Below are 24,968 nucleotides of genomic sequence, written 5' to 3' on the forward strand. Positions count from 1 at the left end.
GTTTCATTGATAATCTACATTTTGTTTTATCTAAATTTAATAAATTTTAAATTTTATTAATTCATCATATTTAAATATGTTGCACTTTTTCTAGCTTTTTATATTGTATGTTTTGTTCATTTCATTTTTATTTTTACATCTTGCAATTTAAGGCCATTATTTTTCATTGGTTACAGCTTTGGCTGCCTCCCTTAGATTTTCTTATATACAGCTATCACTATCATTTATTTGTGTATTGTTTTAAATGTTATTTTGCATTCTTCTGTAGTTCAAGAGTTACTTAAAACACTGTTTTTACATTCCCACTTTAAGAAAATATTTTTCATGTTGGCAGTGCTACTGTGGTTTTGTTTTTACTATTTTATTTTATTGCATTCTGAGTGGGGAAATGGCATGGATGTTTCCTACTTTGGGGGTAATCTAGTAGGATTTTTAAAAATGCTTAGTTTTTTTTTTTTAAGCATTTCATATGCATTTGAAAATAATGGATACTATTTCCGTATTTTATTATTATTATTATTATTTTATTTTTTTGAGATGGAGTCTCACTCTGTCACTCAGGCTGGAGTGTAGTGGTGCGATCTCAGCTCACTGCAACCTCCGGCTCCCAGTTTCAAGCAGTCTTCCCACCTCAGCCTCCCAAGTAGCTGGGATCACAAGCATGCACCACCAACCTGGCTAATTTTTGTTTTTTTTAGTAGAAATGGAGTTTCATCATTTTGGCCAGCCTAGTCTCAAATTCCTGACCTCAACTGATCTTCCTGCCTCAGCCTCCCAAACTGCTGGGATTACAGGCATGAGCCACTGTGCCCGGCCTATTTTCTCTATTTTAATATATTAAACCTTTTATTACCTGTTTTCATTCTAATTGATTTAAATTTCTGAGAGATATTTGTTCTAGTCTTCTACTTTGATTATGGATTTACCAACCGCTCAGGGTATTTATATTTTAAAAAATATACCTCAAAGCTATATCATAAATGATTAGAAGTTCATGAACATTTTATATTTTTGGTGGACTATAAGTTTCATCAGTATGAAATATCCAGCTTTTTTCTTTTTTTACATTTTTGCCTTGGATTGGCTTTCGATGTATAGTAATGTTCTCTACATGCTTTATTTTTGTAGATTTTATGTTACATATATTTTGTATATTTTTATTTTTCATATTCTATGTCTGTTTTATTTTTGATGGTTTGTTATACACAGCATTTAGCTTTACATTTTTCTAGCCTAATATGATAGCCACTGTAACTTAGTTGAGGAATATAATATCCAAATAAACATAGTTTAATTTTCTTTTTTTCCTTGGCTTGATCACATTTCCTTTGTTATATATTTTTTGCTGCTTAAAAAAAAAAAGACTTTTTTTTTTCTGATGGTACAGGAATCATACATCTTATTTCTTGTGAAAGTTATTCTTGCCTTTCTAACTCACATATTTCAAATTACATATCTCTATTAGAGTCTAAAGCTGTTTGGTGTCTGTATCTTTCCTAAAAAAGACGACGGAGAGTCTTAGCACATTTTTAATTACTGAGTTTCTCCCTGTGTTCTTCCCCTTTACCTCTCAAGTTGAGGTTGATATGTTTCCTTTTTGACGTTTTAAATTGCATCAACAGTCACATAGAGTCTGCTAGCATTTCCTTGCCCCATCTTGCTAATTTTTGTGGACCATGTTGTTCTGTTTTTTTGGTGGTTTATTTGTCATTATGCAGTTATATATCCTTATGTAATTTTTTGGAGAAGTGTGGGGGTATGAATTTTCAGTCTTTGCATTTTCTAAATTGCCTGTAGTTAGCTCACCTTTTTGAAGGCAAGTTTGGCTACATATAAAATTTGAGTTTTAAAGCCGTCTATCCCCTTTTTCTGTCACATTTTTGTTCTGGCTTGCCTTGCAGCTCTAAATGTAGCACCCCAATTAATCACCCTGATTATTGCATCAGATTCCACTCCAGCTCCATGTATGTATTGACCCTGGGATTGGAGCATCCTGGATTTAGCTGTTTCCTTGCAGTCTTCTTGATTGGCTGCTGCTTTTTGGCTCGTGATTTATTTATTTTTCCTCTATAGAGCAAATCCATCTACTTTTATCTTTAAGAATAATTCAAAATTGTTGTTGCACTAAAGGTACTCTTCCTTATTTTCTGGCACTATTTGGCATCTATATCTCTTCTAAATTCACACACACACATACACACACACCCAGTACCATTTCTGACATATGAGGTTAGAGGAAAAGTAGAAGCTTATGTTTAATCTACCATCCCAAGCCAACCCCTTTATATGGAACTTTACACATTCTAAATGCTTTCAAATACAGTACCTTACAAGGAAGGAGATGCCATTATTTTCCTTTTATAAATTAGAAAACTGAGAGGTTATAAGTCATTTTGTTTATTTAGTCTTTCATTTATTTCTCCATTAATCCATTGGCAAAATTTGCATTGATTATCTGCTATGTATAAGCAGCCCTCAGTGCCAGAGACACAAAACCCCAGCTTCCAGGACCTCACAGCTGATAGTGGAAGCAAGTGGGTAACAATAGAGACTTGTGACAATAATTTCAGCGTAGGGTGGATTTCAGTTCCATGCGTGTTTGAGACATGTGCTAGGTGCAGAGGAACCTGGGGAGAGGCGTCTCTATGTCAGACTTCCCAGTGGAAGTGTTGAGGAGTGTTTCCCGGCGGAAGTGTTGTCATTGATTAAAATCCACGCTGTAAATGTAGGCATGAGTTGACTGCTGTGCTCTTGTATCTAGTAAAGTACCTGGTCCCTGGTTGGCACTTAAAAAAAAATAAGTGAATGAACAAACAAAGCTTCCTTGGCTCTCACCGAAGCACTCCTTTTGTTCTAACATATGTGATAGTCTCCACAGGCATGATTTCTTTATTTCTCCAAGCATCTCTATGAGTAGGTACAGTGAACGTCTCCTGTCCACAAATGAAGAGGCCAAGGCTGTGGGGAGTTAAGTGTCTTGTCTAAGGAGGCTTGGATCCCAGGTTCCTCTGACTCCCTACAGGCAAGACTCCTGCTGGCCCTATGGCCCCCTCATCCAGATTATTTTAGCCTCTTTTTTCAAACTCTTTCCTGCCCTCTGAGCCTGTTTCTACCAAGACCAAGTATCACAAACTAGTGAAGAGGTATAACTGGCTGCCTCCTGGAGGAGGTGTTAAGAAGCATACAGTGGCCAAAGTGGAGGAGGAATAAAAATACCTCCAGAGACCTCAATAATACCAAAATAGCTGGTCACCCCATATATGTCTAAGCTTTGATACAGCCTTTCTACATGACATGTTCATTTGGAATTATATTAGACATTCAGGTTTGAATCAGGGAAGGTCACTTGAAATGTCTCAATTCAATGCAAAAGTTATAAGAAAAATAACATTTCCCCCCAAACAAGTGTATAGCATAGTATAAAACATTCTCGAAAACTTTGTAAAAGAAACACATTTTATAGTTTAACTCATACCTACTTCACTTCCTTCTCCCTCTCCTGTTCTCTGTTCATTATTTCCCTACTAAGTAACTGGCTCTTAGTTAATATTTTCATAGCCTCACCCCCGCACCTTTTTAGTTGGTCTCTTTTTTGTGCAGATTGATTTTATTCCTATCTAAGGAGATGCTTTCATCCTTTTTTTCATGCTTTGAGGCCTCATTAGATCACTGAACTCTAATTTTTTGGGGGAGAGTTGTCATTTTCACTATATGTACAGTCTGAGTATCCTAAAATTGTTGTTTTGAGAAAAACATCCTCATGGTGAGCAGCCCATTTTGAATTAGGAGGACTGGCTAAGGTGCTCACTTAAGCTCTTTGCAGTTTTGTTCAGTCAATTGAGTGTTTCTATGTTACATCTATCTGTCTATATGTCTGTCTGTCTGTCTGTCTACCTACCTACCTACCTGCCTACTACCTACCTACCTATGTATTGAGCCCAGGCTGGAGCAGTGGTGCAGTCACAGCTCACCTTCCCCTTGACCTCCCAGACTCAAGTGATCCTCTCACCTCAGCCTCCTAAGTAGCTGGGACAACAGGTGTGCACCACCATACCTGGCTAGTTTTTTTTTCTATTTTATTTGCTGTAGAGACCGAGTCTTGCTGTGTTGCTTAGGCTGCTTTCAAACTCCTGGGCTCAAGTGATCCTCCTGCCTCAGCCCCACAAAGTGCTGGGATTACAGGCATGAGCCATTGCGCCCGGCCTTCTCTTTTTAACATAATGTTGAGATTGGGGTCAGACTGTGCTGGTTGTAGGTAAAGCTATTGCAGCCTTCCAGCTCTGAAGGCCTGTCCTCCACGATGGGATGGCCAGGCTGGTACCTGAGACCAGTGTTGGAGGCAGTGGCAGCTTCCCTTTGATCTATTGCAGAATGCATTTTCAAACACACACACACACACACACACACACACACACACAAAACTCTGATGTTCACCTTTTAATTGAAAGCTAAAAATGCCCAGTTGCTTTCTGCAGATTGACAAGCTGATATTTGAGCAGTAGCTAAAGAACCCAGTTTAGTAAGCTACTGAATTTTGACGTTTATAAACATTTAATGAATACATTTTTATTTATGTCAGCTTAAAAAATACAGCTGCTGATATCTGTCCCCCCCAACAACTTTTTTTGTCTTAATGCCAAAATTAGAATATTTAAATATTTTAAAATTTCCTGATGAGCACCTGTGCAGGTGTGAGGGCAGCATTAATTCACACATTAATTCACAGGGAGAGTGTATGAAGTTGGTTATCTTGATGTGCTTGTGGGGAATGTGTATTTCCTTGCAAGGACGGTCATGTGCTACCTGATCCTCTTTCATGGACCTCAGCCACTTTTGCCTCTAACTTGAAAAGGAAACCGGCATTGTGGCACAGGGGCCAAAGGCACACATTTGTAGCCTTGTCCTCAAATCAAGTGGGACTTCTGGTTCTTTCCCTGACCATCTTCTTGACCTTCAGTCTGGTGTCTCCAAGGAGAGTGTCTCTGTGGCAGTTTAAAAAATTCTGTTACACTGAGAAAGAGACAAAATATAAATCTTAAAGGAATCAGTAGATTTTTAACCCCACTGCTGGTGTTGAGAAGACAGTTCCAGTCTCAGTCTCTTTCCTTAAGTTTCAAAACATGTAGGATTTATGTTATTGACATGTCAAATTTTTTGTACTTATTCATTATGGAAGGTTTCAATACACACAAAAATAGAGTATTATAAGATGCGCTACTATATATTCATTATCCAGTTTCAACAGATATCACCATTTTCCCAGTCTTCTGTTATATAGTATCCCCTTCACTTTATGTTCCTGAAATATTTTAAGGCAAAGGCTTGACAGCATATTATTTCACCTATAAATATTTCAGAAGCATCTCTAACAAATAAGCCCCCTCCTTTGTTTTATATAGCCACGGTGCCATATCGCAGCTATCAAGACTATCAGGAACTCTTAATAGCATTAAGAACTGACGCTCCTCAGTTGTCTCACAAATGCCTTTTTACAGCTGGCATGTTTGAATCAGAATCCAAACCAGGTTCACACATTGCATTTGATTATCATGACTTTGAAGTCTTCTTAAAATCTACAACATGGCCAGTCTCCCTCTTTTTAAATATTAAAACTGGGTCCGTTTTCCTGTAGAAAGCCCACATTATGGATTTGGCTTATTGCTTCTTTGTGGTGTCATACACCACATTCATCTGTTCTCCATGCTTCCTTTAAGCTGATACTTGGATTTAGGGCAAGCTTGTCTAACCCATGGCCCACAGGATGCATGCTGCCCAACACGAATTTGAAAACTTTCTTAAAACACTATGGGTACGAATGTCTAGGTGAGGCTGGGTTAATGGGGAGAGTGAGACTGACATAACATCTATAAATCTCATGACTTTTTGTTGTTGTTGTTGTTGTTTGTTTTGTTTTTGGAGATGGAGTCTCCCTCTGTCACCCAGGCTGGAGTGCAGTGGCACAATCTCAGCTCACTGCAACCTCTGCCTCCTGGGTTTAAGTGATTCTCCTGTCTCAGCCTCCCAAGTAGCTGGGATTACAGGCGCGTGCCACCATGCTAATTTTTGTATTTTTAGTAGAGTCGGGGTTTCTCCATGTTGGCCAGGCTGGTCTCAAACTCCTGACCTCAGGTGATCCACCCGCCTTGGCCTCCCACAGTGCTGGGATTACAGGTATGAGCCACTGCACCTGGCTGAAAACACTATGAGGTTTTTTCATGGGTAATCTTGGATATGTTATTTGCTTCACTCAAGAAATAGTATGTGGCCATTCATCTCTCAAGATGCTTAGATTGTTCAGTGAGTTCATGTGCTGCCCACCAGATCTCCCTAATACAGAGTTTTACATTGTATTTCACCTGTTTGTTTTAGGATCTATTGATGATTATTTCATTGGAAGTTGCAAAATAGCCATAAGTAAATTGATTTAATGAAGCTTCTCCTTACTAAATCTTATCTAGAGTTTGACTATCTATTAATCATTCATTTTTGCATATTTGTACAGCTTTTGGGGGTATTTTACATTCTTTCTTCTGTTTGAATATATAGGGTGCCTTGCAAACCTCACTCATTTCACTAGAAGAGGCAAGTGTTTAAATCCTACTCTTCTAATATATTTCCTTGTTCATGTTTTCCTGCACATTCATAAATGAGGAGGACGTTGATTTGTCAGTTATCTTCAGTGCTTAGAATAGTTGCTGAAACGTGACAAGAATGTTTATGGAAGAAATTACCTTAGGGGTTGTACATGTCCTCTAAAGACGTCATATGCACTCCTACATTGCATTGGTGAAGGGACCACCAAACAGCAGAATCCTGAAACTTGGTTGAAGTATGAAAATGTTCTTGATACGTTATAATCTCCTCAACCCCTTTAGCCAGTATTGGCCATTCAGGCAAAGGAATAGAAGTTCCAAGACTTGTACTATATGTTTGCAGAAGGAGGGAGGATGGCAGATAGGTTTGTGTGTGTTGGGATGGAGAAAGTATACAAATAAACTAATTAATGTCAATTGTTTTTGTAGCTATATTACACATACACACACTTGCATACACATAAGCACACATAATTAATCACACCCATGAGCACATGTACACAGCTGGTCTACACCAGATTGCCCTGACAATTTTAGAGCTGTGTGCTGAAAAATTTTAGAGGAATTTGGCTTTGAATGTGCAACACATATTACAGAGCAAAGATCACCTTGGGTCCTAAGGGAGATGATTTTCATCTCTGCCACATGAGTAAAACCTGGGTGATTGAACCATAAATTATTTTGGGTATATAGAACTTTCTTCAAATAGCACTTAAAATTAAATGTCCAGGTAAGTAATTTTCAAATCAGAACAACCAAAATTTTTAATAGTTATGATCATGCTTATATACATATGGAAATGTATATGTATATGGAAATATGGAAATTTGTGTATGAGCATGCTCTTCAGTAAATCAAAAAATGACCATGGAGCAAACATATGAAAATGCTCACCAGCAATGAAAAAAATACCCTATGGCAGACAATAAAGTAAAATGCTACACTGTCTTCCTGTAGAGAACCTACTATGTTTGGACAAACTGGCTGTGCTCAAATACATGTGCCAAAATTGAGCAGGCTGGGTGTGAATATTCTAAGGGAATTGAAAGACACTTTTTCTTTGAATAGGTTTAGGTGTTGACATTATCTCAAAAAGTAATTAAAAGATGATTGATGTAGTAAATTTTCTTGTAAGCCATGCCTTTAAGCACATTGTAGGAAAAGGACTGTTAAATGCCATAGTCTCTTATTTAGAACCCTTGGGGCCATAGGTATTTCACAATTGAAGAATCATTTGTATTTTATGAAGTTAATATGGTGTATATAGCATGTCCTGTGTAACTCCCCAGTGAAATCTGAAACAGCTACAATGTATAGATAGATTATTATTTCTATAGCAAAACATATGAATAGATATACCTAGTATAACAAAAACAAAAATTGTAGATATGTAGATATTCTCACATTAGTTCAGGTTTTGTCACAAACTACAGCTTTCAAACCTTCTGGAATTTTATAATTGAAGGAAAGAGATTGTGAACCTTCAAATGAACAAATAAATAAATATCTACCTTTTCTGAAGAAAAACAAAAGCCAAATAACAAATAAGAATCACTTTTCATGGTTTTTAAACCTGTCAAATAAATGTCTTCCTTCTTTCAGTTCATAGAAGATTTAGAATTATAAAATAAAGAAGGCCTATCCACATGGTCTATATATATATTAAACAATTTTAGAATTAGCTTCTCCCAAACAAAAATAGTTATTTTTTTTTTTTTTTTTTTTTTTTTGAGATGGAGTTTTGCTCTTGTTGTCCAGGCTGGAGTGCAATGGCACGATCTCAGCTCAGTGCAACTTCTGCCTTCCGAGTTCAAGCGATTCTCCTGCCTCACCCTCCTCAGTAGGTGGAATAAAAGGCGTGCATCATTAATTTTTTTGTATTTTTAGTAGAGATGGGGTTTCACCATGTTGGCCAGGCTGGTCTTGAACTCCTGACCTCAGGTGATCCACTCGCCTCGGCCTCCCAAAGTGCTGGGATCGTAGGCATGAGCCACTGTGCCCAGCCAAAACTTTAGATTTTTATCCTGTTTGTGCCTCAAAGCCTATTCAGTTGAAAGGCTGATGGGCTCACTCTAAGGTCCATTGTTGGCTGGGGGAGAGCATTAGGGAGCTGGCTTTTGGCAGATGAGGAAAACAGCATGATCACTGCTTTGTGCCACTCTGCTTTGCAGAATTGACCCACTCCGAAGTTGTTCTCACTCCACAGCAATGCAGGCATTTATCCAGTGCTTCTACAAGAAATAATCTGAGCAAAAGCAGTAAGGAAGTAAGCCTTAACAGAAAAGTGGGACCCAGCAATAGGAGAATCTACATATCTGCTAAGCCCAGCCATCATATAAATATATATATGTATATATGTTGGAGATGGAGTCTCACACTGTTGTCTAGGCTGGAGTGCAGTGGCATGATCTTGGCACACTGCAACCTCCGCCTCGCGAGTTTAAGCGATTCTCCTGCCTCAGCCTCTTGAGTAGCTGGGACTACAGGTGCATGCCACCACACCCGGCTAATTTTTTGTATTTTTAGTAGAGACAGAGTTTCACCATATTAGCCAGGATGGTCTCGATCTCCTGACCTTGTGATCTGCCCACCTCAGTTCCCAAAGTGCTGGGATTACAGGCATGAGCCACCATTCCAAGCCCTTATATATTTTTAATGTGCATTAGTAAATTATAAATAATGACAGTCTCCATGTGGAAAATGAAAATCAACTTAGCTTATACATTTTTAAAAATCGGTCAAGTGGTCTTGTCTCATATATATAGACTTTGAAAGATTTGTTTTCAGTACATTCTATAGAAGGCTCTTGAATATCTGATAGACTCCCCTGGCAGCTTTCAACTGGTGTGTGCATGCACAGATATAATCAACTTAGTCTTTATCCTGCAGTAAACAAAGTTCAAGAGAGATGTCTGAAATGAAGATAATCTTCATTCTGCCTTTTGCCACTACCTAAAGTTCCCTTGCAGGACTCTCTGAAGTTACTCAGGTTATATTTTTTATAACAAATATAAACCACAGAATTTGCCAGAATGAGAAATATTCTGATGAACATCATGATTTGACTGAGGATGGAGGAGTTGTAGAGAATGGTTAAACTTGAAGATACTTTTTAGAAAAACAGGTCATATGCTACAGAACCTACTTTTAAAAACATGCTTTTTCGTTAAATGTAAATTTACCACATTATTTTATATATCTTCATTAATTTAATAAAACTCCTGCTAGGCTTTTCTAAATTTTCACAGGCATAATGTTACCATAGGCATCTATGCACACGTATTTTTGTATACTTGTCCAATATTATCCATAGAGTTAAAATTTTTAACTTGAAAATTCTAAGTCAGAAGGCATATGCTTTTAATATTTTGCAGTGCATTTTAACTTGCCTTCCAGAAAGTTTATACCAGATTACATTCCCATTGGCTGTATATGAAAGTGAACTTCCTCACTGGCAGTTGAAAATTTGTCTTATTTTAATTTGCCAAATAGCTTGTCATATATTTATTGCCAAATTTCAAATTCATTCCTTTTATAAAGGAATGGTTCATGTTCTTCCCCAGTCTGTTTAGTTTTATTCTTATTACAATGTAAAAGCTTTTTATTTATTAAGAGTATTTATCTTTTCATTAAATATTTGTTAAAAAAGATTTTTGTTCAACTTTGTGTGGTTTGGATAATGTTTTCATTTATTTTTATTTATTTATTTATTTAGAGACAGAGTGTCGCTCTGTTGCCCAGGCTGGAGTGCAGTGGCACGATCTTGGTTCACTGCAAACTTCGCCTCCTGGGTTCAGGCAATTCTCCTGCCTCAGCCTCTCTAATAACTGGGATTACAGGCGTGCACTACCACGCCTGGTTAATTTTTGTATTTTTAGTACAGACATGGGGTTTCGCTGTGTTGGCCAGGCTGGTCTTGAACTCCTAACCTCAAATGATCCACCCGCCTCGGCCTCCCAAAGTGCTGAGATTACAGGCATGAGCTACCGTGCCCAGCTGGGTAATGTTTTGAAAAACAAGTATGTAGTCTGGGTCCCAATATGTTCTAATTTTTCTAGCTCTAATGTCATAGCTAACAAAGGCCATCTCTACTTAATTGCTTATACTTTATTCTCAGGCTTTTATGTTTTAACCTTTGCATTTAAACATATTTTAGTATAAAGTGTGAAGCAAAAACATAAATTGTCCCCCTTAAATGCCAAACAAACTTTAGTTACCATTTATTGAATTATTTATCATTTTCTCATTGATTTTTTTTTCAATGACAGCCTTGCCATTAATCTTTCTGTAATATTTCCTGATCTGGCAGCAGCCGCACATTGCTTTAATTTACTTTGTTTAAAATGTATGTATTCTCAACTTACATCTTTGTAAAAATTTTCTTAACTATTATCATGCATTAATATTCCAGATAAGCTTTAGAATCCGTGTCTTCTCTGCCCTATCCATTTTTCTCCTTTGGAATTTGTTTGAATTTGCATTATGGTCTCCTTTAACTTTGAGTTATCCAATCACATTTATGCAAGTACTTTCCTGGGAAATATTTGTGTGAAAAGATTTTCTTTTAAAAATTGATATACAAGATTATTTCGGTCTTTTAAAAGTGTTTATACTGCTGAATCCTTTCATGATTTTTGTTAAACTGCCTTGTGAACTAGTTCAGCAAGTCAGTGTCATATGCTGAATATCTAAATATATTTATAATGAGAAATATAAGAAAACATAATAAGAATATTTCTGTCTTACATCCGTGGAGAGAAAATAGAATATTTATAAATGCAAATGCTCTACAATTACTCTAAGGAAACTTAAAGATCACAGTCGTATTCTAACTCTGTAAAGTTATCTGCTTGTTTTTTTAACAGCATCTTTCTCATAAACATTTAAGGCTGGTTATAATGTTATGTGTGTGAATATTGAGTGAACCGAATGATTGGAGGCCAGTTATTTTTACAAAGATTTTATGGAATAAGCAAGTTTGGAATGGATTTCGAAAAAAGGACAGTCCCTGTTTAAGTGTGGAAGGGACATTGGAGCCCAAAGATCAGGGTCAGATACATGTTTTCTTCTTTTCTTTTTTTTTCCCCTTCCCTTCCCTTCCCTTCCCTTCCCTTCCCTTCCCTCCCCTTCCCTTCCCTTCCCTTCCCTTCCCTTCCCTTCCCTTCCTTCCTTCCTCCTTCTTCCTTCTTCCTTCTTCCTTCTTCTTTCTTGTTTTTTTTGTTTGTTTGTTTTTGGAGACAAAGTCTCATTCTGTTGCTCAGGCTGGAGTGCAGTGGTGCGATCATAACTCACCACAGCCTCCAACTCCTGAACTCTTGGGCTCAAGTGATCCTCCCACCTTGGCCTCTGAAAATGCTGGGATTACAGGCATGAGCCATTACACCTGGCCATTTCTTTTGACTAGAGCTGAAGTTCTGAAACTAGGAGTCACTGGAGATAAGACAGGAGAAGACAGTTGGGAGGCTCCAAGCATGTGATTTCAGGATAAGCATGAGTTGATTATTGAGAATTTCAGATGTGAGATTTCCAGGAACAGTGTGTGTCCAGAAGATGTAAGAAAGATCAGTGGAATTCACACAGTTTGGTTATTCATGCATCTTCGAATATTTTTCAGACAATCTTGGGCAAATACTTCACTTATTTCTGCCTCAGGCCACCTTATTTGTAAAGCAGTATTAGTAGAATCCACTCCTTGAGGGGTTCTTCATATTAAATAAGTTGCATAGCCAACAGCCTGAAGCATACCAAGCACCGTATAGATATTTGCTGTTATTTGTATGATTGCTGCCATTTACTGAGTGGCATCCTGTGCTGGTGCTTGGGACTCAACAGTGAGAACATTCCCTCCCACATCTGCCTGTAATGCCAAGGCCTTGTGATAAGGGAGTGGCCTGAAGCCCGGGGTAGGGGAGCTGACCTCCCCAGCTATGTTGGGGAAGTAGTCTCAAGGAGATGACATCTGTCCAGTCCTCATGGTTGTTTGCAAGTGGCTTCTCTGCTGTGGAATGGGAAGAAAGGGTCTTCCAGGAAGAGGGGTTAGCCTTTATAAAAGTGCAGAGAAACGTCTGTCTGAGCAAGAGAGTAATTAGGGAACCACGAGCAATTCCATGTGACTCTGACTATAGGTAGGCTGCAGGAAAGGGAAGAGACAGATGAGGACTGTCTTCCCAGTGCCTAGAACAGTGGCTGGCTCCTGGTAGGTATTCAGTGCATCTTAGTGGAGAAATGTGTGAAAGAGGAGAGAGAGGGCTGGGAGGTAGATTCCTACTAGATTGGCCATGGGTGCAGCTGGGGGCTCAGCATTTGTGAGCTCTGAAGTTTGGTCTGCTTGAAGGAAGAGGAGCAGCTCTGGATTTTAGAAGGCCAACTCTGTCCACAGTGCACCAGTGTTCTAGGTGAGGCTGGATGATGGGGAGAGGGAAGTCTGAAGATAGCATCCATAAATCTCATGACATTGCTACCCCAGCAGTGCAATTGAACTTTGAGAATATGTCCTATACCTTTCTTTTAGAAAAGGGGTTAGCAGGCCAGGTGTGGTGGCTCAGGCCTGTAATCCCAGCACTTTGGGAGGCCAACGTGGGTGGATCACGAGGTCAAGAGATTGAAACCATCCTGGCCAACATGGTGAAACCCCATCTCTACTAAAAATACAAAAATTAGCTGGGCATGGTGGCGTGCACCTGTATTCCCAGCTACTCGGGAGGCTGAGGCAGGAGAATTGCTTGAACCTGGGAGTCGGAGGTTGCAGTGAGCCAAGATCGTGCCACTGCACTCCAGCCTGGTGGCAGAGTGAGACTTCTCTCAAAAAAAAGAGGGGGAGGGGGGTTAGCAAATTATGGCTTAAGGCCAAATCCAACCAACAGCCTCTTTTTATAAACAAAATTTTACTGGAACACTGTCTGACCTGTTTATTTACATATTATGTATGGTTGATTTAGTGTAACAATGGCGGAGTTGGGTATTTGCAACAGAGACCACATGGCCAGCAAAGACTGAAATATTTTCTATCTGGTCCTTCAAGAAAAATGTTTGGTGACCTCAGTCTTAGCAGATTGTTTTTAGGTATTTGATGGTGCCATTCTGGAAAAGTTGGCATTGTCGGAAGAGTTCAGACAAATTGATGCATGCGTAGCCTAAGAAAAATGGGACCATGTCACTTCCTATGAAGAAACACACCAAAATTTTTATTCAATTCTTAAGTTGTTGTCTTAATTATCTAAGTTCTATCTCTAGTCTCCTATGGCTATTTTTGTGGCTTTGACCCTAGCTGACCCAGCCTATTGTCAGTAGTTAAGAAGGTAGTTTCCAAGTGCTCAATATCATGTTAAGACTTCCTTTGCTACCTACTAAGGGGAGTCATTTTTTTAGCCAGCTGTTTTAAGTTCTCCTAACCTATTTCATATGCTGTGTTCCCACAGTAACCATTCCCTTCTCTTGCTGTTTCTTTGTCCTCTCTCCTGCAGTATTTCTTCTACTGAAAGTATATGGCACTACTGAATCTGTTTCTCCTGGACAGTGCTTGCATTATCCCAACTGTTCCAAATTCTTTTTAGAACCGGGCCCTTTGGGTGAATAATGAACCATTTAATAGCCCCATGTACTGTAGAAATTTAACCATTTTCAACCAAACCTGTCATAGATAAGAACAAAGGTAAGCCATCATGTGTCTAGAAAAACATACAACTGATTTCCTCACAGGTATTATAAGCTCTTACTCTTCAAATGTACTTTAAAGGACTGAGAGTGTAATTAGGAATCAGCAGAAGTTTTGTGGAAAAGAGGTGTTGAGCCTTTTGCATATTAAGGATCAAATTTTACGTTTTGTATGAAGCATTCATGAGGTGATGTTCTTAAAAACCACTCCAGAGGCACAGGAGGAATGCTGAGGACAAGACTGAATATAGAGATGGAGGAATTACGTGTCTACTGGGTAGAGATGTAGAAGGCATGTTTATACTAGTGATGGTTGAAATCATGCAAGCATCTTCCATAGCTGATAAATTATCTTATCCAGTTGGTCTTTACTGAGGGCGTACTGTGTACCGGGGCCCACTCTGTTGGATGCCAGGAATACAAAGATGATCGGAGCTCACTTTCTGCCCTTGAGGATCCCACAGTTTAGAAAGGAGAAAAAAGAGTTACTTTCCGTACAAGGCTATATATGTTACAACAGACGAATTTTTCAGATGAAGTGGAAGGAAACGTCTAGAAGGAAGAGGACTTAAATGAAAGAAGACTGGGGTAAAAGAAATAATAATAAAAAGAAAAAGAATTTGAACCTTTCTAGAGAAGATGATTGACCCCATTGTGGAGATCAAGATTAGAGATGAGTGGCAGACAGCTGTGGAGAGCAGAGGTGGAGGTAATGGGAGGATCAGACTGAAGAACTGAGATTTCAGTTCTCCAAGCAGGCATGCTGTTTTATAGCCTCAGGTGTCTTGGGCCTATTAGAAATTTATATAATCTATCTATGCATGACTTATATATCATACATCATATCATTTCATCCAAACTTACATTATAATATAACACATTCTGTATTAGTATATGGTAAGATTTTAAAATATACAACATATTTAAAAATACTTCTTACAATTAAGCCTCAGTAAGTGCTAGGAACTTTGCTAAACACTTTGTATTATCTAACTGAATTCTTACCATGGGTAGGCATTCTTACACAACATTTCCCAGACAAGGAGCTTTGCCCACCAAGGTTAGACAGATTGTCCAGGATTATCCAGGGGGTAAGTGGCACTCATACCAGGGCTTGTCTAACCCTACTTAATTAGATGGGCTCCTATGAAGTAAACTTTAGGATAAGCTCTTGACTTAAAAAATGAGCCTTCTAATGGTGTGGGAGGGGGAGAACAAACAAGTATACAGAAGATAGCGGGTGAGTGTAGAGCAGAGAACTAGCATAGGCTTTGAAGTCAAGCCTAACTGAATTCCCAGCTTGGCTCCACTGCTTGCCAGCCACATGGCATTGGTCAGGTCACATGACCACTCTGAATGTCCCCATCTGTACATTGGGGTTTGTAGCATCTGCCTTGTTAGCATGTAAAGGATCTGCACCTGTGCCTGGCACTTAGTGGACACTGTGACTTGTAGCTGCTGCTGCTCCTGCTATACCTACTGTCCTTGCCACTCTTCTTATATTCACATCCATCCATCCTCCTCTTCATACTACTATTACTACCTATGCTAATACTATGGTGGTTATTATGAGCAGCAGTAGTAGTTGGAATGCCTCAAAGATAAGATTTACGCTAAAAAACAGAAGCACAGTAGTTATTTAAGCCCTCGATTTGATCAATAGCATTAGTTCTGCGTTTACTTCAATATTTAGTGAGCATTTGCCATGGCAGGTCTCTGCGCCAGGCACTGTAGAAAGTTAAAACATGAAGAAGTCATTTCCTCTTTTAGCTGCCATATCCGCTAGTTTGACCTTTACGCCATATACTCTTGGTCAGATACTCAAGAAAGAATCTTGGAAGGTAAAAAGTTAGTGCTCACCGAGTGCAGACTGGCTTGAAGCTGTGCATAGCTTTGGAAGGAGGGTCAGGACTTAAATAATTTCAGGATGAGTTGAAGATTAAATTGAGCATTTACTACTTCTCCAGATAATCTCAATTTCCGCCCATCATGTGATGGATGTAGCGCCTTGTTTACAGGTGCAGATTATTAGTGGGACACTTTGTTTTAGTGATATCTTACAGAGTTGGCCATTAGGCTATAATTGAGCCTTTATGTGGGGTGCTGGGTAGGCCACATGACCCTGGTCCCTGTTTCCAGGAAGGCCAACCTACATAAAAATGGCTGTCATATATCGTTGCTCAGAGGGGCAGATATTTACAACAACCTTGAAATGGAACTTCCACCCAATATGATGAAGACTGACTTGTGACAGTTTGATATGCCTTTATTTTGCTAACATAGCAACCTGGCGAAATATATTTTTCAGCACATTTATTATAGCTTCATGTTTATATTTATAGCAAAAGTGTTGCTAATTCCCTAGTATGTTAACAGGTCGTATTCAAATTGTTCTATTTTTACTTTGGCACAAAATTGCCGAAGGAAACATTTGTAAGGCAAGTAGTGATTATAGCATATCAACTCACTACATAGTGAATTATATATTAAATGAGCTTCCTGAACTGAGAAGGAGCTTAAACTGACAAAGAAGATAGTTATCTTAAATTCTGTATTGTTTACATAAGATTTCTTCAAATCCATTTTTTATTATAGGTTACTGATTGCCTCAGTGTTTTCTTTTTGCTAAATTTCTACCTTCCCACCAACAAATATAATCCCCCTTTTAATATGTAATAGATGTCCTGGGATTCCAGAATGGATTTTCAGAAACCATCAAAAAACCTCCTCGCTTTAGTATATACAATAAATAATATATTCTTTTTAAAAAATATGAGAGTCAAATAGGTATATGCGTAAACCTTGCCAACCCTTGGGCAGTTGTAATTTCCATACCAAAATGCATGAGTCTTTACTTGACTGTTACTCTGTTATACATTAAGTACTAGTTACCATGGCAACCTTTGCATCACATTATGACATTTAAATATAAGGTGGTGTGTTTCTTTATAAGGAAAGACAATGTATTTGAATTTTTGAGTGTTTGGTGAAATACAATCACTACTAGAATAAATAATTTTGTTTAAGGCAATTGATTTCTTTGGGAATTACGTACATTTCCAACCAAACCTATGGACTGCATTCATTTATTTTTTTTTTTTGTGATGTCATGGAGAAGTAAAAGATTTTTTTAAAACAACACTTGATAAGTATCACATAAAAATTCATTAAATGCCTATAATTACCCTTGTAAGCAGCAAAACACAAAATTGAACCATATTTGAGGTTATTTATCAGTGACCCATACTGTAGCAAGAGTTCGAATGCAAATCACAAGATTTATGAAATTCTATCGCATATAATACATTTCTTATTTTTGTATGTCTAGTTGGTTAACTGTAACTAGTTTTGATCTTACCTATAGTTGAATTAACAGTAGCAGTTTGCTCATGCGTGCAAAAGCAAAATTAAAGGAGCCACCGAATTCATCCTTGTGGCAGTTCTGGGAACATGGCCACTTAAGTTTAATTATGAAGATTGTTGGGCAATTTCTTTATTAAATATGGAAAAAACCTAGTCATTTATTGTTGCCAGTGTAGCTCTAGGCCATAAGGCTATCATCTTTGTTATGTAGACTCCCATATATAACTCATTTTTAACTTTTTATAGTAACTTTTCCAAATTATCACAGCTTGTACTTTTTTATCTGAAAACAGAAAATCTAATGATCACTCATAACTTTTGATGCATCTTTTCAATAATAATCAGTGGATTGTAATATGGGACTATTTTGTGTGGGACATAAGGAAGAGGTAAGCTCTGTGCTGGACCCTGGCTCTGCGGAACATTTTACATATGTTGTTTCATCTATTCCTGATAACCCTATGATAGAGCTCTTATTAGTTCCTTTTTACAGAGGAAGAAAATATGATTTAGAGCAGTTGCATAACTAACCCCCACATACATTGTCTGTATTTCTTTGAGCTAAGATTCAACCAGATTGGTCTGACCTTAAAGCCCTCCCTCTTTCCTTAATAGATTTGAATTCTACTTCTGACTTGTTACAGACACAATGTGCATGACATGTTTGATGTAGAAATAAGAAACACTGACAAAAAAAAACCTTTAAAAATATTTGCTAAATAATAATTTCAATAATTTGTATTTCTCTGCAGCACAACAGTTTTTTAAGTCCCTGATTTGCAAGATACCTTAGTCTTTGTAAGTTGCCCAAGTCCTCTTTTGTTGAAACCAAGCATAGGACAGAAATAAAAATAAATTATAAAGGTGTACTCTTGGACCTTCAGGAATCAGGAAAGAAGACTGTCCAAAGACTGACCTTCAATTTTGAGCTTTGAAGTTCGAAAGTGGACAGGTGGACATATTGTGTTCTTCATTGCCCTTTGGTGTGAGATATATTCTAGGTTGCAGAGTAAGTGCCAACAGCAGCAAAATTACTGCCCCCCTCCTGCTACTGTAGTAAGTCAGCAATGGCCCTTCTGTGGTCAGAATGGCACAATCAGCAACAACTATTCGACAGGGATTTACAGAAACTTCCCCATGGCTGTTAGGAATCTTATTCAGCAGTGTCTTTGAAAACCCAATTCTGTGCAGAATTAACTATGTAGAAATGACCTCGGTTGTGATAAAAGGTATTTTAAACAAATCTAACTTGTAATTTCACTCAATGTGTATTTTGCATTTAATGCCACAAAGTCTGGTAGATACCTACACATATATTTTGCATTCATAAGTTTTATAGTGGTTCAGAATTTTTTTCCATATTAACATTTTTAAAAATCCTGGCTTTATAGAGTCAGTTCACCATACAAAGCCACTATACATCACTTAGGTTTGTGATGAAAGAATGGAATTGCAGCTGTGTGAGTACTAGAATACCCAAACATGAATTAGACTCACAAGCATTTGGCAATAGTTCAGAAAAGGAGCTTAATCTGGTTTCATCTGAGACTGCTTTTCTGTGTTCTGCAACATCCCCCCAAGATGTTGTGTCTGATACCGGATCACAACGTAATGGGAGTGACGCAGAATCGAGAAAGCCCTGAGAAACCAGGGGCACATTTGCTTTTCTCCAGAGATTTTCTTTCTCCTACTTCTTTTTTTCCCCTCTTCCAGGTTCCAACTCTGAAATTCAAGGTCATTCACCTATTAGATGCATTAATTATAAGCCAAAAAAGCAGTATTCATCATACTCTGATCTCAGTCATATCTATAATTAAGTGTAAATATAATCTTCCTTTTTAGAAATGTACCACCCACCCATTACATTTAAAGTGCTGACTGAAATGAAATAATAGTTCAGAGCAAGATGATTTTAGTTTAACTAGAAAAAAGTTGATAATTTAAGCTTCAAGCAGTGAGTTCTATTTTTGATTACCATTCAGTTATAAATCTAATTTGAGATATATGCTGCTTTTCTGTTACTCAAGTTTAATTCATGGTTTGCTTTCTTGGTTGTATAAGCAAAGTTCAGTGGTTGATCAAGGCTGTTAAGAAGCTCCCCCGAAAAGGAATGGGGGCAGGGTTGAGAATGTGTTTGAAAGACATTCTGAGACCTATATCTGATGAAAAACAAACAAATCTGATGTAAAACAAACAACAAAATTTTAATTGAAAAAGACACTCACAGAGTGCTGTATTTTGGGATTTGGATGGCCAAGTTAGGAATGGCCATTTGCAGGGGAATTGGCTGCAGAGGGTGAACCCCAAAACATTCCAACCTGGTTGACAAAGTCAGTGTGTTTTATTCCTTGGTTACGGTATTTTAGGTCTTTTGGGAAAAAAAATAGGAGCGAGTAAGGGGAAGGGCTTGTCTCATCACACTGTGGACAGTTAAGCAAAATGCTAAACTATGGGTTTAAGATTTACAGGTTAGCTCTGCCAGATGCCACATCTGCCTCCAGTGTTTCCTGGCAGATTCGGGCAGCCTACTACTGGGACCCAGCATAACCGCAGAACATGAGCTTGCACAATGTGAAAAACCTAAAACCATTATAATCCTATTTAAGGCCAGGATGAATTTGCCCATTTTGAAAGTAGACGTAGTTTTCAAGCTTAACTTTTATTAAGCAGAAACTTTTCTTCAGAGCTATATCTATATATGCAGGTAAATTCATAATATAAACGAATACCTTATCCATTTTGTGCAAAATTTAATTTACTTTAAATCAAACACCATTCACTTTTTAAAATTCATAAACTCAGGTTTTTCAACCAGTGGAAAATTTATCTTTCTCATTGCTACAGAGAGTTAAGTATGTGACGTAAAGGCCAGACAATAGTAAATGGTCATTGTTCACTTTATAAGTATACTCTACAATAAGAACACATATATTTTTATCTTCATTTTCCCTAAGCAGGTGTTTAGGGCCCCCTTAAATGTGAGGAAATGTTTATTTTTGTTGCTTTAGAAGAATGATTCTATTGTCCAAGTGAGAAAGAAATAGGAACAAACAGGTCTAAGGAGAAAGAAACAGGAATGAATGTGCTTTGTGAAAAAAATAAAGATTAACAGGAACCACTAAAGGTTTGTAAGTGCTGTCTGGTCCTAGTGCTATGTTACTGCACATAGTCCTTGCGCCTGCATATATAAGAGCTGGATGCGTGATGTATTATGACTGGCCCATGAAATTATTTTCTTTTAAGTTAACAACAGTAAGGTCAACCACAGCCTGTAGCTGTTTTGTAGTTATCATTTTATATTTTCACAGCTCTATTGTGAATGCTTCTAAAAGACAGTATAGCAAGTGTGTGTTTTTAGGTTGACCCCTTGAATGCATTTAATTTCTTGAAAGTGAAAACCTTTGCCACCAGGACCAAGAAGAATTAACCAATGGTTAAACTCATTTAAAAACACAAGCAAGCATTTCAACGTATTTGCTCAGCCGTTTTCTGAATATTTTATATACTTCTAGAAAAAGAAAAATGGAGAAATGGGGTGATTTGTGTCTAGAATACGAAGTTATTTTCAAACTCCTCTTTCCAATGAAATGAAGGCTCATTCGTAGATTTACCACACTGTAAGGAGGTTGTGATTTCAAATCATTCACAGCTTTATTGATAGAAATTTCAAAGAAAACTTGGACACAGACTTCACTATAACTTTCTTTGTTAATAAGAAATGACAAGAGTGAAATTTAGGTTGAGATTCAAAAATTTTTGAATGCCACTCCTAAATGATAAATTATTTGTTACTAGATTTCTGATTTATGCAAAACTTTATTATAATAAGCCTTATGTTTTAGTTTGTCATTGTGTAGTGTTTTAATATGTCTCTTAAGTTCAAACGAGGCAATAGTTGAGCATGCAGATGTCAGATTTTTATCTGATAAATCTGGTTTTATCAGGTATTTATGTGGTAAACATTAAGATACTAGCAATGAGTTTATTACTCAAAATGTGCTTTCAGTCTGAAATCTCATCCTTGAAGTTGTATTTTGAAGTAATGTTTATTACATATCTCTTGAAAAAGTCTTAAACTGGAATCAGTAAAGGCGAGCTTGTCAGTAGCTGGTTAGTCCTTTATATATGACTCATCCAACACTCAGAAAAACCCCTTGGAATAGAGAGGTTCTCTTTATGATTTTTAGCTATATGGCGGTGGAAAGGGGAGGTTTGAATTTTTGATTTTCCAGCTTATGGGTCATATTTGACCAACTGCTTTCACTAGAAGACATGCCACTTTGTTGAGCTATTTAAGAATCAAAAAGACTGTCTTAATTTAAAACAAGGACCCTTTGTTTTAGTTGGTGACTGCCTTGTGAAATTTTTCAGTTCTCAGCGGGTTAACCAGGGAACAGGGGCAGAGTCATAATTGGCCTATTTAGAGTATTTTGCATGTGAATAGTGTGTTAGTGAAGCATCCCTAAGTCTGTTGTGAGTGACATGGTGATTAGAATTTAGATTAGGGAAAACACATTCTGTACTTTATCAAGGACAGTAATTAGTTCAGTCAGTAAAAGTTGATTACAAGTAACGATAAAGTTAGATTTTTAGTACTTAATTTTAAAATTTCTTTATTAAACAGTAAATTTGTTCTTAATATAAATGGTACTATCTATTCTTGTTTTATTGCATATCAGAATAATTAAAAGAACAATGTGTTCAATGCAGAGTATAATCAGGCGATTTATATATTATGGGTAAGTTTCTATGTAGTTTTTAGAAAATGTGGTATTATATAATCTTTCTGATGTCATCATTTTTAAAAGTTTAATAATTGTCACTCTGTGATAGGTTATTGTGGAAGTTTTCTAGTGTTCAGGTAAATGTTTAATCTGTGGGACGTGTCTTAGCTTCCGATAGACCTCAAGAGGGCATTCTGAAGTCCTTTGTGGCTGTTAGTGTGGAATATCTGCTATTTCTGTAATTTCGAGAGTTAGTGTGAGGATTTGAATTTCCTCTTGGTTCAGTTGGCATTTTCTCTTCTGTGGGTGCTGTGTCAGTTCGTGGAGAATCATGATATGCGGTACAGAGGGGCAGGGTTCTCAGTCGAGTTCATAGGCTACACTTACCCCCAGTGTATGCAGCCGGGGGAAGTTGTGTGCGTTCACAAAATGAGATTCTTCTTGTTAAGGAAGGGGGTGAATAGTTCCCAGATATGAGCCTCAGTCTAGAAAAAGGAAACATTAGTCTTATATAAATGCCATTTGTTTTGTGAAATGAAAACGTGAGTCATCTTAAAAGACTTAAAAAAAATATTGTTTAAAGGGAATCATCTACTTTCCTCCTAACAGTAAAGAATTAAAAATTCACAAACTTTGTGATAGCTTCTTAGACTGCCTTTCTTTTGGGTTTTTGTTTTGTTTTAATTGTCTCAGCTTAGCAGATGCTGTTTGCTTTATTGCGTTGGTTTAAGTACTAACAATCAGTTGGGAGGTGGTGAAAGTAAAAAATTAACCTTATATGTTTGTTTTCCCTTTTAGCAGAGTCTCCTTGGAGGTGACATGGATATGGGCAACCCAGGAACCCTTTCGCCCACCAAACCTGGTTCCCAGTACTATCAGTATTCTAGCAATAATCCCCGAAGGAGGCCTCTTCACAGTAGTGCCATGGGTAAGGTATTCCTTTGTTTGAATGCCTGAGGGATGATTATGCCTTTTTCTTTTTTTCTTTCTTTCTTTCTTTAAAATATCGCCCCCCCATCCTACCTCCCACCCCAAGAAAACCATAAAATTTGGCTCAGTTGTCAGCCTGGAGACTTCCCCCCTAGTACACTGAGTAGGTACGTTAACAACTTATGGTAGCAGAACTTTTTTGGTGTCTGCTTATTTCTAGTTTTCTCTTGGCTGCACCCATAAGGAAGCTATTAAAAGATCAAAGTAGCAAAAAGCAAAATATCTTCATTTTTATGAACAAAGCAGAATTTGATTTCTGCTGGAATCAAATGTGATCGTGGTAACTACAGTTTGCTAAGGTAATGATTTAAGGAAATGTGGTATCATCTAGAATTTTTTGTGGTTTAATCTATCTTGGTTAGGAAAATGGGCATTTGGGAGCTGACAGCATCTTCATTTTCTTTCAGAGGTACAGACAAAGAAAGTTCGAAAAGTTCCTCCAGGTTTGCCATCTTCAGTAAGTACTGCTTGTTTCTGCTTTGTATATTGCTTATTTTGTTCTGTTTTGTATTGATGGGAAGGAGATAGAAGTAAATGAGTTTCCATGCACCCACAGCAGCACGTTTATCTAGAAGGTGGATGAGGTAGAAATGACCTGCACATCCAGCCACCTGACCCACATTGGAGTGATTAATTGCACATCCTGGAAGACTGGGTGGTTATGTTGATATTCAGCAGGTTAAGCTCTAAAGAGAGCCTTGAAAAGGTGCCTGAAGTTTGCGGAGTTTTACCTGTACAGGGCTTTCAAGAGAATGAGTATTAGTTTCATGTGTTGGTTAAATTCTTTGTCAGTATTATGATGATTTATGGATTTGCATGCGAAAGGAGATTTGTGGAGAGGATTTAGGAAAAATTTACATGGGTTTCAGCCCAGAGTGCAGGAAGAATGTCTCTATTTTCTGGAGAGGTTGCTGAATAAAGGCTGCAAAGGTAGCTGCATCAGTAGCCATTTGTGTCTTTACTACCAGGTGACAACTAGAAGAAGTCAGCTGTAACCAAGAGCATTCTGGGTCTTTTTAATAGCTGGAGCTCTATGCAGAAGTTGCTAATATCCCCCACCCGCCCCCAGGTCCCTAGCACAGCAAAAGTTGGATGTGATCACAACTCAATACCTGATATCATATTTTGAATTCTTACTTTCCTATATAATTGTATTTAATTTTGTTTAGGACTAGTCCATTTCTAGTAATTTTCTCCTCATATAAAATGAAAACATAGTTTCCTCCCTTCTTTCTTTGTTTCTTTATCCTTCCTCCTTTTTTTCATTCTTCCTTCCTGTGATATAAAGTTTTGATTTAATTCTGTAGAGTACTAGCATTCTTTGAAAAGAATGCTAATGAGCCTTATTGTGTTTTTATACTTTAATATAAAATCATATTTAGATTTCTTAAAGTATATTACCAATCAATGCTTTCATATTAGTTTCATTTCATTTTTAATGTATTAGAAGAATAATAGGTCTTGCAAATGTGCTAAGATTAGATTAACCCAAACACCTGTGTATTTGACTTGATTTCGGTTCAGCTCATCCAAACAATTATTAAATGAATATATCAGAATAAGTCTTATCAGGAAAAAGAGTAAATTTTGTATGCTGATTATGATAGAGTTGGTGATGTTGAAGAAGCATCACAAAATTATTCAT

At 37.5% G+C, this 24,968-nt stretch overlaps 1 protein-coding gene across 27 annotated transcripts in view; it reads left to right on the forward strand.

Annotated features, from left to right (window-relative positions):
• The window catches only part of TCF4 (transcription factor 4), a 412,360-nt gene that overhangs the window by 261,449 nt on the left and 125,943 nt on the right, over positions 1 to 24,968 (forward strand). For 18 of the 27 annotated variants that reach the window (XM_055298211.2, XM_055298289.2, XM_055298308.2 and 15 more), the window contains 2 exons: positions 23,132 to 23,261; positions 23,731 to 23,780. In XM_055298211.2, the coding sequence (XP_055154186.2) occupies positions 23,132 to 23,261; positions 23,731 to 23,780 (180 nt within the window). The remainder of the gene's footprint in view (positions 1 to 23,131; positions 23,262 to 23,730; positions 23,781 to 24,968) is intronic. The other 9 variants (XM_055298336.2, XM_055298394.2, XM_055298345.2 and 6 more) reach the window with 1 other exon arrangement.

Source organism: Symphalangus syndactylus, chromosome 1, assembly GCF_028878055.3.
Source record: "Symphalangus syndactylus isolate Jambi chromosome 1, NHGRI_mSymSyn1-v2.1_pri, whole genome shotgun sequence".
In the NCBI taxonomy this organism is placed as follows: Eukaryota; Metazoa; Chordata; class Mammalia; order Primates; family Hylobatidae; genus Symphalangus; species Symphalangus syndactylus.